We start from the raw sequence: 14,144 nt of genomic DNA on the forward strand, positions 1-14,144 counted from the left end.
GCAAACAGCCCTGATGAAGTCAGCAGACTCGAGACATTAACTCTGCTTTCTTCCCACCAATGCTGCCGGACCTGCTGAGTTTCTCCAGCAATTTCTGTTGTGCCCTTTAAAGTGTCACTTCACAACATAGAGGAGGATTTCACAGTTTGTAAGGAATTACCTGTAACGTACATTCCTGCTACAAATTGCTGTGATATTAAAACATTTCACTTGCGGTGTGTGGGCAGGGACATTCAGTCAGCTGGGGCAGATCGTGTCAGGGATCCGGTGATCGGGTAGGGGGATCTGTGTACCATTACCAACAAACAGGCAGGTGGCCGTGGGTTGAAGATAGGTTTGGAGTCCGAGCTATCAGGGTACTGATGGCAATATAAGCAGGATGGTTCTCAGCAAAGACAGGAAGAGAAGGTGCAGTTCAGCTGACTGACACCCCAATGCAGTACTCGGGGAGGGCTGCAATGTTAGAAGTGCTGTCTTTCAGGTGCCATGTTAAACTGAAGCTCTGTCTGGCCTCCCTGTGATACTATAGTAAGAAACACTTATAAATTGAAAGAAAAAGGAGAGACCTTCCCTCCCTGTGTTCTGCTCCACCGCTATCACAGTAAACAAATCCTTTTGGTGATTTGCGCTAGTCCTGGATAGCTGCTGTGGGATCTTGCCATACACAAATGGTAGGCCCAGACCAGGACTCCTGGTTATCAATGGAGCACAGCAACAGAGCCAGAAGCTCCTGGTAGTGGGGGTAGTTGGGGGGTGTGGGGTCCAACAGAAGACCCAGCATTGGCTGCACTGCCACCATGGCGGGCCAAGTGGCAACCCCAGTGTTAGTGGGTACAGCACAGGCAGCAGTAAGGCAGTGGAGGAAGGGTGACAGAATAGATGTTGTTGATGAAATGGCTCGGGGCTCAGGACTCATGACCGAGCCAACCAACTGTAGAACTGGAAGAGAGTCGATCTTTTTATTCTTAATCAATTCAAAATGGCCCTGCATTGCAGAGGACAGTTGAAGCTTTTCACTGTATTTTATCATCTCGTTCATTCACTGTAAAGTACAAGGGACAACAAATCATTCAATTCAAATTAGCTTCTACCAAATAACAGTGATGGGTGGCTCAGTGGTTAGCACTGCAGCCTCACAGCGCCAGGGACCCGGGTGCGATTCCACCCTTGGGCAACTGCCTGTGGGGAGTTTGCACGTTCTCCCCATGTCTGTGTGGGTTTCCTCTGGGTGCTCCGGTTTCCTCCCACAGTCCAAGGATGTGCAGGCTAGCGTCGATTGGCCATGCTAAATTGCCCAGAGTGCCCAGGGATCTTTAGGTTCAGTGGGTTAGACATGAGAAATGGAAGGGAATGGGTGTGGGTGGGATGCTGTTCGGAGTGGACTTGTTGGGCTGAATGGCCTGTTTCCACACTGTACGGATTCTGTGATAACAAGTGACTTCTGAAGTAGGCTACTGGCTGTTCAGGGTCCAATGACACAGCCAACAGGAAGCTGCCACCAACGGAAGAAAAGGATGCAATTGGGGGATTGGTCAATGCAACAAAGGTAGGGGATGCTGCAGGGATGGAGTAGGTTTTGGAGCCCACTCAGTGCAGTGAGCTTAATGGAGTAACAGTCCCTGCATCATGCTTCCAGCTCCAGGACATAACAATGAAACAGCACAATTCACATGGAGGTGGAGCTGGAGGAACACTGCAGGACAGGCAGCAGCAGAGGAGCAGCAAAGTTAACGTTTTGGGTTGGGACCCCTCCCTGTGCTGTGCAACCTACTGTCTGCCAAATTAGCAACAGAGCATCATGTTTGGTGTGACGGGCCAAATACCAACACAGAGGATTGAACAGCCTGAAGCAGAAGGTGAAAGTCATTTAGCTGGAGCTTTATGCTCAGCCTCATCGATAAAAGGCAAGGACAGGTTCCATCAGGACAGCAGCTGGGTTTTAAGGGGTTACTTTCACACTGTGGTGGTGGTGGTGAGTACATAGAGGCCGATATCAGCTGCATACATCAGTTCACAAGCTGAACGTGAAGAGAGGCCGTTCAGTTTCGAAGTGATTTCAAATTGTAGCCTGCTGTCAGTTTAGTCCCTCTCCTGCAGGGTGAGTTTGTCAAACAGGTACCATCCTCAGGGTCTCCCAGTCTCTTCAGGTTGCTGATGTGATCTCTCAGCTCCTTGATCATCTTCGTTTGCTCATTCAAGTAGTGAGACACCAGGAAGTCACAGAGAGGACAGTCCATTTTGCCAGAGGAGAGTTGTGCAGATCCAGTCGACTCTGGTTCACAACCTTCTCCAGCTGTCGAGCTCTCTGCATTGCCTCCAGGCCAATCCTCCACTGCTCTTGCTCTAGCTTCTTGGTGTCCTGCAGGAGGACTTGGCCTCCACAACTATTCCGGAATTCCATCAGTTTCATGCCTTGGGTGTATTGAGTGGGAGTAATGCTCCTTATTGCGGCTTATCTAAGTGACTGGGGCCACATGGGAAGGTCAGCTACAGAGCTCTGTAGCAGAAGTCAGGCTTAACATTGATCAACAGGACAGGATGGTTACATTGGGCTTAATGGCTAATTGCATTGCATCAGAGATACACAAAGAGTCCTTGTGAAGACCTCAACGTGTACTTCCCCTTGTACAGCTTGAAGCATGATGATCCACAACTTAGAGGCAACTGACAACTGGTTAGCCCCACCCAGGGGCAGTCCCTTAAATACAGATGAACAGGGCCTGAGAGATATCAGTTTACAGAATTGTTAGGGTGCTGAAGGCCACTCTGCCCATCGTGCCTGCACTGGCTCGCTGAGCATTTCGACTTGATAGCAATGTCTTACCTTTTCTCCAGAACTCTTAAGAAGTCATATTGGACTCAAGATGTTAACTCTGCTTTCCCTCTCCACAGAAGCTGCCGGACCTGCTGAGTTTCTCCAGCAATTTAAACTCTGCTTTCCCTCTGCTTTCTGACAGGGAGGGGAGGGGGACATTGCAGATACCACTTTGGCGGGGGGGGGCGGGGTGGAGAACAACACCAAAATCCTGGGACAAGCGAAGCAGAGACAGGCATGGGAATTCCTAGAAGCCTGGCACTCTACGAAGGAAGCCATTATTAAACTCGACCCCATATACATTCCACTACGAAGGAAAACCGGAAGTGAGGCAATCCAGCTCAACGGACCCCAGAGTTTAAAAACCAGGCGGGAAAACACACCGACGCGTCATCAGGGGCTGCACTGAGGATGTTACCCAGCATGGTAACGAAATGTCTGCGGAACAAGAAACCAGCTCAGTGAGCCACCCAACCTCAATACCCACAAACCGACCTACAAATCTACTTCAAAACTGTAAGATTTTAGCACCCCCATGGCAGGAGTCACTCGAGTGAATCTGTGTCACCGATGGCACCGTGCTCCCTCAGCGCCGACCCTGCGATGGCACCACGCTCCCCACCCCCGTCCGGTACTAGGTGTGTTAAATATAGAAGTGGTGAATGGATCCTTCCTTAGCAATGAGGACTGCTACCTGTACGCATCCCTCCCTGTATCCGGGAACAATAAGCTGATAGGCGTAAAAGGACCAGGACTGAGGGAGGGTTTAGATGGAGATGAACCGGTGACAGCTTGTGTCCCGTTGTGGAACCTGTTTAATTAAGCGTTCAAACACTCGAAGATGCTACACAGGCTCTGTCGAAGAAACCAATAAATAAAAACTTTACCCTAACTGAAGATCACCACCCCAAACAAAACAGATAATAAAAATTAATTATAATTCTCTTGTGCAAAATTGTAATAATCGTTCTTCATAAATTACTAGCAAATCTGTAATAAACTTAAAGAAAAATAATGGAATTCTCTGTGAAGTTCCTGTACATGCAAGTCTGGTCAAGTAACAGAAATGGAATTAATTATTCCTTTTGCTTTTTCTGGCTACTGACAGCAGTAAGACTGAGGTAAACAAAGTTAGAGATACATCAATGAGTTTTCATCACAACTTCTGTTTCCCTGATTGGATACTTCTGAACAGCTCTTCATCCAATCGGACGTACGTTCGCTGTTTTTGATCCAGGAGATAAAGTCTGTCTTTAATGTTTCTTGGGTCGAACCCTTCCTTTCTCATGTCTGTTTTTTGGAATTTGAACGTTCCTGCGAATGTGAAAGCACCGAGTGTAAAGTCAGTGTCAGGAAAGCAATTATTGAGCCATGCAGCATGGAAACAGACCCTCTGCTCCAACCCGTCCTCGCCAACTGTCATCCCAAAATAAACTCGTCCCATGTGCCTGCGTTTGGCCCATATCCCTGAAAACATTTCTTGTTCATGGATTTATCCAAGTATCTTTTAAACATTGTAACTGTACCCACATTCACCACTTCCACTGTGTGTTAAAGAACTGCACCCCCGCATGTACTTGATCAATCTTTCTCCTCTCACCTTAAAACTACGCCACCCCTACTCTTGAATTCACATTATCTACTGCCCTCACTGTTTTATAACCCTCTATAAGGTTACCCTTCAGCCTCCTATGCTCTCGTGAAAAAACCCCCAGCCTATCCATCACCACCCCATAACTCCAGCCCTCCTCCATTCCCAGCAATATTGTGGTAAATCGTTCTGGAAGCCTCTCCAGCTCAGTAACATCTTTCCTAAAGCAGAGCGACCAGAATTGGAGATAATGGGAACTGCAGATGCTGGAGAATCCGAGATAAAAAAGTGTGGAGCTGGATGAACACAGCAGGCCAAGCAGCATCTTAGGAGCACAAAAGCTGACGTTTCAGGCCTAGACCCTTCACCGAAAAAAAGGGGGATGGGGAGAGGATTCTACACTTGAGTTTAGAAGGATGAGAGGGGACCTGATTGAGACATACAAGATTATTAAGGGATTGGACACTCTGGAGGCAGGAAGCATCCTTCCGCTGATGGGTGAGTCCAGAAACAGAGGACACAGTTTAAAAATAAGTGGTAGGCCATTTAGAACAGAGTTGAGGAAAAACTCCTTCACCCAGAGAGTGGTGGATATATGGAATGCACTGCCCCAGAAGGCAGTGGAGGCCAACTCTCTGGATACTTTCAAGAAAGAGATGGATAGAGCTCTTAAAGATAGTGGAATCAGGGTTATGGGGATAAGGCAGGAACAGGATACTGATTGTGGATGATCAGCCATGATCATAATGAATGATGGTGCTGGCTCAAAGGGCCGAATGGCCTACTCTAGCACCTATTGTCTATTGAAATAAATAGGGAGAAAGGGGAAGGCAGACCGAAGATGGATGGAGGAGAAGATAGGTGTAGAGGAGAGTATAGGTGGGGCGGTAGGGAGGGGATAGGTCAGCCCGGGGAGGATGGACAGGTCAAGGGGGTGGGATGAGGTTAGTAGGTAGGAAATGGGGGTGCGGCTTGAAGTGGGAGGAGGGGATAGGTGAGAGGAAGAACAGGTTAGGGAGGTGGGGATGAGCTGGGCTGGTTTTGGGATGCAGTGGGGGCAGGGGAGATTTTGAAGCTGGTGAAGTCCACATTGATACCATTGGGCTGCAGGGTTCCCAAGCGGAATATGAGTTGCTGTTCCTGCAACCTTCGGGTGGCATCATTGTGGCACTACAGGAGGCCCAGGATGGGCATGTTGTCTAAGAAATGGGAGGGGGAGTTAAAATGGTTCACGACTGGGAGGTGCAGTTGTTTTTTGCGAACCAAGCGTAGGTGTTCTGCAAAGCGGTCCCCAAGCCTCCGCTTGGTTTCCCCAATGTAGAGGTAGCGACCACGGGAACAGCGGATGACACTACTCCAGAAGAGGTCTGAACAAAATTTCCCAACTCCTATACCCAAAGGTCTGGGCAATGAAAGCAAGTGTGTTCAACACTTTCTGAACCACCCTGTCTACCTGTGATGCAAACTTCAAAGTATGTAACTGAACTGCGCACACCCCACCCCCGCCCCCCCCGCCCCCCAACCCAGGTCTCTGCTCAACACCACTCCCCAAGGCACTACTTTTAATTGCTCTGCAGCTCAGTAGCATGCAGCACATATCAGCCCCTCACCCCAACCCTGCCGAGAGTTGGAAGGTTCAAAGGTCAAGATCCAATCCAGAGGGCTGAGAATGTGACGAGAGTTAGCACCGTGAGTGCAGCGCTGAAGGAGGGAGGGTCAGCGCAGAGGGAATGCTGCCTCGTTAAAAGGTGCTGTAAATCGATGTTGCATTGCACTGACAGAGGGATGGTAGCGAATGAGCATGTTGCTGTAATCCTACCATTACAGGACAGTGCCATGGGAATGGCTGAGCTTCCTGCAATGCCTTGGCTGTTGTTCCTGAACAATAACAGCCATTACAACCCGAGCGAGTAATTTGTTGAATTCTCTTACTGCTATCAGTATCTTAAAAATAAAACACAGGTGAAATGGACATGATGACAGATGCAGAAGATTCGTGTCTCATACCTGTTTTACTCACTGCTGGTAATAATCGCAGGAACATGGGTCGTGCATAAGGAGGTAAAGCGACTTCCAGGTCAGTGTAGAATGTCTCCAGGTCGATCTGATTGTTAGGGTCCGCTATAGCAGCCATTCCAGCTTTACCTTCTGCACCTGAAATGGGGGACAGTAACCAACAAGGCACAAGTTACTCACCAGGGGGCGTGGTGCCAAGCAGCCTTGACCTGGGCAGTGTGTTCTTGGAACTGTACTCATTCAGGAACTTTCAAAATGAAAGAGTCAGAAGAAGAAAAACTAAAAATCCCTGAACCGCCCCCTTCCCACTGCCACCCACACAAGCATACTTCCCATAGCACATTTCTGACAGTGACCAGAAGTAGGCGCTCTGCTCAAGCTTAAGCCTTCCTCGTCGAGATACACTTAGACCACCGAGGTACTGTCCCTCATGAGGTTGGGTGAGAGCCAAAGACTTTCCTGCTATCAATGTCTCATCAGTAGAATTGGTGGTGTAGTGGGAACATCAGTCTAGTTGGGACATGAAAGGTTCGGAGTCTCACTGCAGCTGGTGGGTATTGAAATATAATCAGTGCAAGTCTGGATTTGAAATGTAGTCCGTGTGCACCATGAAATTATCAGTGAAAAACCCCCGTCTGGTTCACTCATGTCCTTTAGGGAAGGAAACTGCTATCCTTACCTGGTCTGGCCCACATGTGACTCCAGAGCCACAGCAATGTGGTTGACTCTGAACTGCCCTCTGGGCAATAAATCCTGCCTGGCCAGCGATGCCCTCATCTCATGAACGAATATAGAAAAAAACTTGGTACGTGACGGGGCAGTTAAGGATGGAAAACAAGGACCGATGTCACCCACATCCTATCAAGGCATTTGTTTTTTTAAAAATGAGGACCTTGAATGAAGGCAAAATACTGCAGATGATGGAAATCTGGGGAAAAAAAAGCACAGAATGATGGAGAAACTCAGCAGGTCTGACTGCCTCTGTGGACTCAGAGACAGAGTTAATGATTCAAGTCCAATGACCCTTCATCAGAACTGACGGGAGCTGGGAAAACGCTGTTTCCCATACAAAAGATCCAGTGGCTGTTCGGGGGCGGGGGGGGGGAGGGGGGGGTAGTAAATGATGGCTGGACAGCGAGAGCGAGAGAGCGCGAGAACACAGTTGGACAAAGGAGTGGTTACAAGGTCAGCCTGGGGAAAGGAATAGCTCCTAATGGGTACTGTTAGTGACTGACAATGGCTGGTGTGTTTTAGCAGACCATGTGGTGGCGAGGCATGGTGTGTGGGGCTGAGGGGAAAAAAGGGCACAAGCCCTAAAGTTATTGCACTCTATATTAAGTCCAGAAGCTGCTGGGTCCCCATGTGGAAGATAGTGTTGTTCCTCCAACTTTGCTGGAGCACTGCAACAAGCCTGAGACAGAGATATTGACCAGGGAATGGTGTCGTAGGGTTGAAGTGACAGGCAACAGGAAGCCAAGAGTCTTGTTTGCAAGCAGAAGGTAAGCATTCTGTGAAGCAGTCACCCAGACCATGCTTTGTACAGATGAACCATAGAGATATTTAAAAGGTGTTTAAGGCATGGAGGGAAGCCGTGTACACTGGTTAGTGCTGGGTTGAGGGTCAGTTTGAAATTTTGAGGTGGATATTTCATTCCTGAAATCAGGAAACTCTTCTACCCACAAAGGGTGGGAAAGTCTGAAACTCCTCACTCGGAGTCATCCCTGATCAATTGTAAATTTCACAAGTGAGGCAGCTGGATTTGAGAGCCAGAGCAAAGCCAGGACATAACGGGGCAGGAGCTGGTCACACACAGGGTTCGATCAGTTCCCCACTGACTGGCCAAACAGGCAGGAGTGTCTAACCGGACCCCCTCCCGGTCTACACTCTCAGTGAAGACAGGATCACTCTTGTTACTCCTTGCCCAATTTTTCTAAACACTGCCCCCCACCCCCGCCCCCATCCCCACTCCCTCCCCTTACTCCCCACCACCAGAGACGGCAACCAACAGTGGACAGGCACCAACTACACACCAGTGCCTCACTACTGCAGGTGCCTGGCAATTCCTCTACGGTAGGCATCACAGCAGCACCCTCACCCAACTGCAATCTGCATGCCCGCACCTCTCCACCCCTGACAGATGGGTGATCAGGGCCATCCGAATTCCTGCCAGGTGGGGCGCTGGGGGCTCGGTCCATACAGACATAGTGGGGGTCGGGGGGGGGGGGCTCAGTGTCCAGTAACCAACTCCCTCTTTCCGGGTGACACCTAAACAGACTTACCTGGCACCTCTACCCCATACACCGCCACGTCCGTCATGCCGAGGATCTGACTCAGCGTCCCCTCCACCTCCATCGTCGAGACGTTCTCACCTTTCCAACGGAAAGTGTCCCCTGTCCGATCTCGGAAATACATGTAGCCATACTCGTCCATGACCAGGACATCACCTACAGGCAACAGGGCAGCAAGCAACCTGCAGTGAGCGCTCAGAGCCGGATACAGAGAAAGGCACAGCCAACAAAATCCACACCACACTCAACATACCAATGCACCGGCTCAACACGCAGCGCAAACAGATTCGGAAACAAAAAGAAGTTGGATTGAAGGCTTGTAGGAGTAAAGGACTGCACCATTGGGGAAAGATTCCAGGGCTGCGACTGAGTAATGTAACAGGCTTTCTGTTAGACGCTTCCAAAGCCGAGGAGCAAGGGTTTGTTGCTACAGGGCATCCGTGCCTATGCAATAACTGAATGTTGCAGGGAGCATTTCCAACAGGTCAAGCAGTCCCTGGTCAGACACAGCAAGCTAACATCCTCAACTGCAGAATAAAGGGACGACACAAATAACAGCACAGCGCACAAAACTACACAGCAACATCTGAAAGGTGAGCGAGGGCAATGAGTTGAACTGGGTAACATCGTTCCTGTTGTACAAACAGCATTATCTTCTCAAAATTTCTAAACATCAGTCAGTTTTCAGTTGAAGTTGGGGTTTTTAAAAGAGTTGAAGCTACTCTATACAGCTCTCTCTCTGCTGCCAGATTTGGTTTTTCCTTTCTTCTGGGTTGCAGATGGCAAGTAAGAGAAATTGGTTTTGCTGAATGTGCCTGTGCCAAGGGTGTGTTTATGGTATGCTGCTGTATTGGAACAGTTGATAAAGTAGTGGTTAATGTATTATTTTGATAAATATTCTGACAGAGTTATAAAGATGTACCAATTTTTGTTTTGGTGGGTTTTTTTAAATGCCACAGTTAAAATAAAAGTGTATTTTGCTTAAAGCTTAGAAGTTTGACCAATCAAATTACATCTGGAACACAGTGCCTTACACTTGCCTTTAAATATGATTAAAAAGGTGGGTCCAAGCTATCTCCTGGATATATTTTGAGGGGGTTTGCAATGGTCCATTGGTTCTTCAGACATTAGATTGAATCTTTACAGGATGCAAACACACAAATTAGGAGCAAGAGGCGGCCTTTAGGCCCTCGAGCCTGTTCCTTTATTTAATAAAGTCACAGCTGATCCAATTGTGATCTCTACTTTTCTATTTACTCCCCAATGCCTCGTTAACCAAGAGGTTTTTGAACTCAGCTGTTGTCTCCTCTGCTCTCTGGAGGAGAAAGTTCCAGTCTCTCAACCACCCGAGAGAAAGAAAATTCTTCTCTCCACGATGCTCAAAACAAGAGACCTCTTCATTTAAACTGTGGGCCCTCGTTCTAGTCTCTCTGACAAGGAGAGACACAGCCTTCTCCCAGCATTCATCCAGCCACATGCCTTAAGGATCTTGTATCTTAAACAAGGTCACCCTCCCATTCTGCTAAACTCCAGCCGATACACCCCAACCTGACCCACATTACATCAAGAAAACCAGACACATGAGCCTCCCCGGAAATGTCAGAATGGGAGAGTAAGTGTTACTCTTTAGGCTATGGAGTCAAATGATTGAGTGAGTCACAACATGAAGGCCAGAGATAGCATGATCTACTGATGTGTTATCTCTGACTCCAACAGTGTGGAGCTGGAGGAACACAGCAGGCCAGGCAGCATCAGAGGAGCAGGAAAGCTGACGTTTCGGGTCGGGACCCTTCTTCAGAAATCATTTCTGATGAAGGGTCCTGACCCGAAACGTCAACTTGCTCGGTCCTTCAATGCTGCCTGGCCTGCTGTGTTCCTCCAGCTCCACACTGTGCTATATCTGATTCCATGTTGTAACATTAATGTTTCCGAAGCAACCGCCAGAGCCAAGAGCCTTTTTAATGAGGTTTGTAACTTCGTGGGAGGGTCGTAATTGGAGTTTGCCTCAGTTTCCAAGGGCCCCTATCACCAAAATGTGACAGTGCCAGCAACCTCAATGGCTTTTCACGTGCCCAAAGTGTGTCAGGGAAAGGGAGTGTCGCATTTTGTTTACATCATTTAGAGCAGCCCAGCAGTGCACAGGGTCTGAAAAAGTCCGAGATCTGCAATGGCTGACTAGAGGTAATCAAATGGCAAATGTTTTATATTGGTCTCTATGCCAAAGCAGAGTGAAATGTGCAATCTAAGGCCTTCGCCCTGATGGATCTCTGCATCGACGGGCCCGTTCCGACCGGACGGGGATGGGAAGGGAAGGAGGAAGGAAGGAAGGAAGGAAGGGCCTTTTCTGGCACGTGGAGGAGACAGAAGTCATGATCTCACATGGTCAAAGCTGAGAGGTTCCCCACTGTAGTTGGAGAAGAGGCGGCTCATTGTCTCTGGTTAAGCCAGTGGCCGTATTAGGACTGGAGAAATTCCTGCCCCCACCCCCGCACCCCCAACGGCTCACGGAGTCTCAGAATCCCCTATCAGTGAATTTATTCAGGGCAGAGATCAGAGTGTTTTTTGGCTCAGCTAAGGAAGTGAGGGACTGAGCAGAAAAGATGACATCACAGAAGGGTTACAGTGCAGCAGCAGGCCATTTGGCCCGTCAAGTCTATACTGGCTCTTCAACCAAGCACGACTACCTTGTGCCAAACTGCAGCCATTTCTCTCAAATGTTTTCACATTGGATGAATGTTTCCAATAGAAACAACGAGATCACATTGAACAGAGAAGCTGACTCAAGGGGGCAGTCCTGCTCCTATTCTACAATGAAAACTGTCTGCATTGATAATAACACATTTCACGCAATATTTATAGTAAGATATTTATTATTACAGCAGTTAAAGAGGAATTCCTTTCCTCCAGGGATCTCTCTTTCTCAAAAGACCGTGGAAGCAGAATCTTTGACTGTTTTTAAGGCAGAGGCAGATGGATTTTGATGAGCAAGGGGAGGGGAAAGGTCAATCGGAGTCAGATGTAATCAGAACAGCAGTGATCTGATCGGACTGTGGAGCAGTCTTAAGGGGCCGAATGGCTGACCACCACTTCCAAACGGTATACTCATTCTCTTGTTTGAAACGTCCCAAATTCCTTCACAGTTACATCACAAAACCAGGTCTGACAAAAGCGAACCACATCAGGAAGCAGAAGGACAGGTAGGCAGGGGACTGGTCAAACAGCTTCATTGTGAAAGGCGCTATATTAATGCAGGTTCATGCTGGGAGCATGCCTGAGATTCTGTCTGACACAGAGGCTCCTTTCAAGCATCTTAAGCATGGGCTGGGTTCCAATTGGGACTGAAGATGCAAGCAGACAGTGCATGGACACACAAGACCCCTCGTTACACACACCCCCTCCCCCTGCGACAACCAGCCTGACTCCCCCCATCGAAGGTGTTCCTCACACAGCCTCCACCATTCCCAATACAATCCTGCTTAGGGCTCTGAACCTTCTTTATCCAAACCAGTGACAGGCCCAAGAGACTGCTCAAAGCGGCAGCTCAATGGGCTCTAGCTTTTATCCCTCCCGTGCCTCCCCACCCACCCCTTACCCCCTCTCATTGTCCCCCCCGCACCCCGGTGGCACCCCCGAGACCCACTTTCGTCCAGCCCTTTCATTCCCCTCCCCACACCCTCACTCATCTCCCACTGCATACCCCACCCTCATCCCCCCACTGTGTTCCCCTCCCTTGTTCCCCTCCCTCAGCCCCTGTTGCGCCCCGTCCCCTCAGGCCCCACTGTGTACCCCCCCATCCCTTCCCTCATCCAACCCCTGCCCCCTGCCCCAAGTCCCCTCCCGTCATCCCCTGCAATGTCCCCTCTCTTAATACCCCCGCGGGATCCCCCCACCTCAGCCTTACCCGACAGGTAGGCAGCGTCTCCCTTCTTGAACACATCGCGTGCGATTTTTTTGGTGGTCGCTGTCTCATTGACGTATCCATCGAACCTCCGCAAGGGGTCACTCTGGACTATCCGACCCACCAACTGACCCGCCTCACCTGGGGGGGGGGGGGGGGGGCAGGGAGAAACCGAGTTGTTGGTCAGACTGCCGCCAATATCCCCCACTGAGGGGGTGGGTTCACACTTCCTGCTGACACCGGTCATGTTGCACCACACCCCTGTAAGGCAGGGTGTGAAAGAAGTCTCTTCGCAAAAAAACAAGATAAAAAGAACTTTAGAGATAACAAGGTGTAGAGCTGAATGAACACAGCAGGCCAAGCAGCAGCAGAGGAGCAGGAAGGCTAGACCTAGATCTAGGCCCGAAACGTCAGCCTTCCTGCTCCTCTGATGCTGCTTGGCCTGCTGTGTTCATCCAGCTCTACACCTTGTTATCACAGATTCTCCAGCGTCCGCAGTTCCTACTATCCATGAAAAGAACTTTGCTTTTTCTCTCCCTCCCCCTGCCTGGGGAAACATTTGTCACACAGTGATGGTCATGTCATTCATAATACATAACCTCAGGCCAACCTGAGGGGGCCAAGAGTTAAAATTCCACGAGAGAGGGTGAAACTAAAACTCAATGGAACGCTAGAATAAATCTAACGTGTTGTTCATGGTCTTAAAATCCCATTTGGTTCACTAATGTTCATCAGCGAATCTACCATCGTTATCCAGTCTGGCCTACACGTGACTCCAGACCCACAGCAACGTGGCTGACTCTTAACCACTCTCCAAAGAGCATATCCCACAGACGGGACGGGAGGGTCACTGACAGGACCCAGTAATAACATTACAAAATGACTGTTACTAGCTGGGCCAGTCCCGGATGGCCCTCCCTAACTATCCTCAGTAAAGTGCTCTGTGTGTTCTTCGAATTTGACCCAGCAACACTGAAAGAACAACAATATATTTCTGGCCGAGGATGGTGACTAACCTGGAGGGGAACCTGGTGTCCCAGGCTGTTTCGAAGTGTTTGAAGGTCACTGGTTTGGAAGGTGCTGTTTAAAGGACCTTTTGCGAGTTGCTGCAGTGCGTCGAGTAGATGATACACACTGCTGCCACTGTACATTCTCAGCAGTGGAGGGTGAACGTTCAAGGTGATGGGCTGGATGTTAAGCAAGTGGGGCTGCTTTGCTCCAGTGGTGTGGGCCTTCCTGAATGTTGTTGGGGCTGCATCCCCACCATTCGCCTGGATGGGTATTCCATCACTTGTGCCTTGCAGACGGTGGAGAGGCTTTGGGCAGTCAGGCGGTGAGTTACTGGCCACAGGACCTCACTTTCTGACCTGCTGTGTTGCCACAGTAATTGGACAGCAGGTCCAGTTTGGTCCCTGGGTCACTGGAAACCCTCAGGGTGATGATTCTCTGCCTCCTTGCAGCCCCTAGCTCAGGTGAGGGCTGTTCCAACATTCTGTTACATTGTCTGATTGTTCCTTCAATATGGTGAATCTAATG

The 14,144-nt window shown here is 49.3% G+C and overlaps 1 protein-coding gene and 1 pseudogene across 1 annotated transcript in view; both read right to left on the reverse strand.

Moving 5' to 3' along the window:
• Nucleotides 1-1,060: 1,060 nt before the first annotated feature.
• LOC132206037 (ferritin heavy chain B-like) lies at nt 1,061-2,863 on the reverse strand (annotated as a pseudogene).
• Nucleotides 2,864-2,999: 136 nt separating this feature from the next.
• Nucleotides 3,000-14,144, reverse strand: part of slc27a4 (solute carrier family 27 member 4) — a 55,889-nt gene continuing 44,744 nt past the window's right edge. The window contains exons 9-12 of the mRNA XM_048558916.2: nt 12,612-12,749; nt 8,702-8,866; nt 6,414-6,560; nt 3,000-4,129 (exon numbers count right to left, since the gene is read on the reverse strand). Of these exons, the coding sequence (XP_048414873.2) occupies nt 3,972-4,129; nt 6,414-6,560; nt 8,702-8,866; nt 12,612-12,749 (608 nt within the window). The 3' untranslated portion in view covers nt 3,000-3,971. The remainder of the gene's footprint in view (nt 4,130-6,413; nt 6,561-8,701; nt 8,867-12,611; nt 12,750-14,144) is intronic.

The sequence above is a fragment of the Stegostoma tigrinum genome, chromosome 29, assembly GCF_030684315.1.
Source record: "Stegostoma tigrinum isolate sSteTig4 chromosome 29, sSteTig4.hap1, whole genome shotgun sequence".
In the NCBI taxonomy this organism is placed as follows: Eukaryota; Metazoa; Chordata; class Chondrichthyes; order Orectolobiformes; family Stegostomatidae; genus Stegostoma; species Stegostoma tigrinum.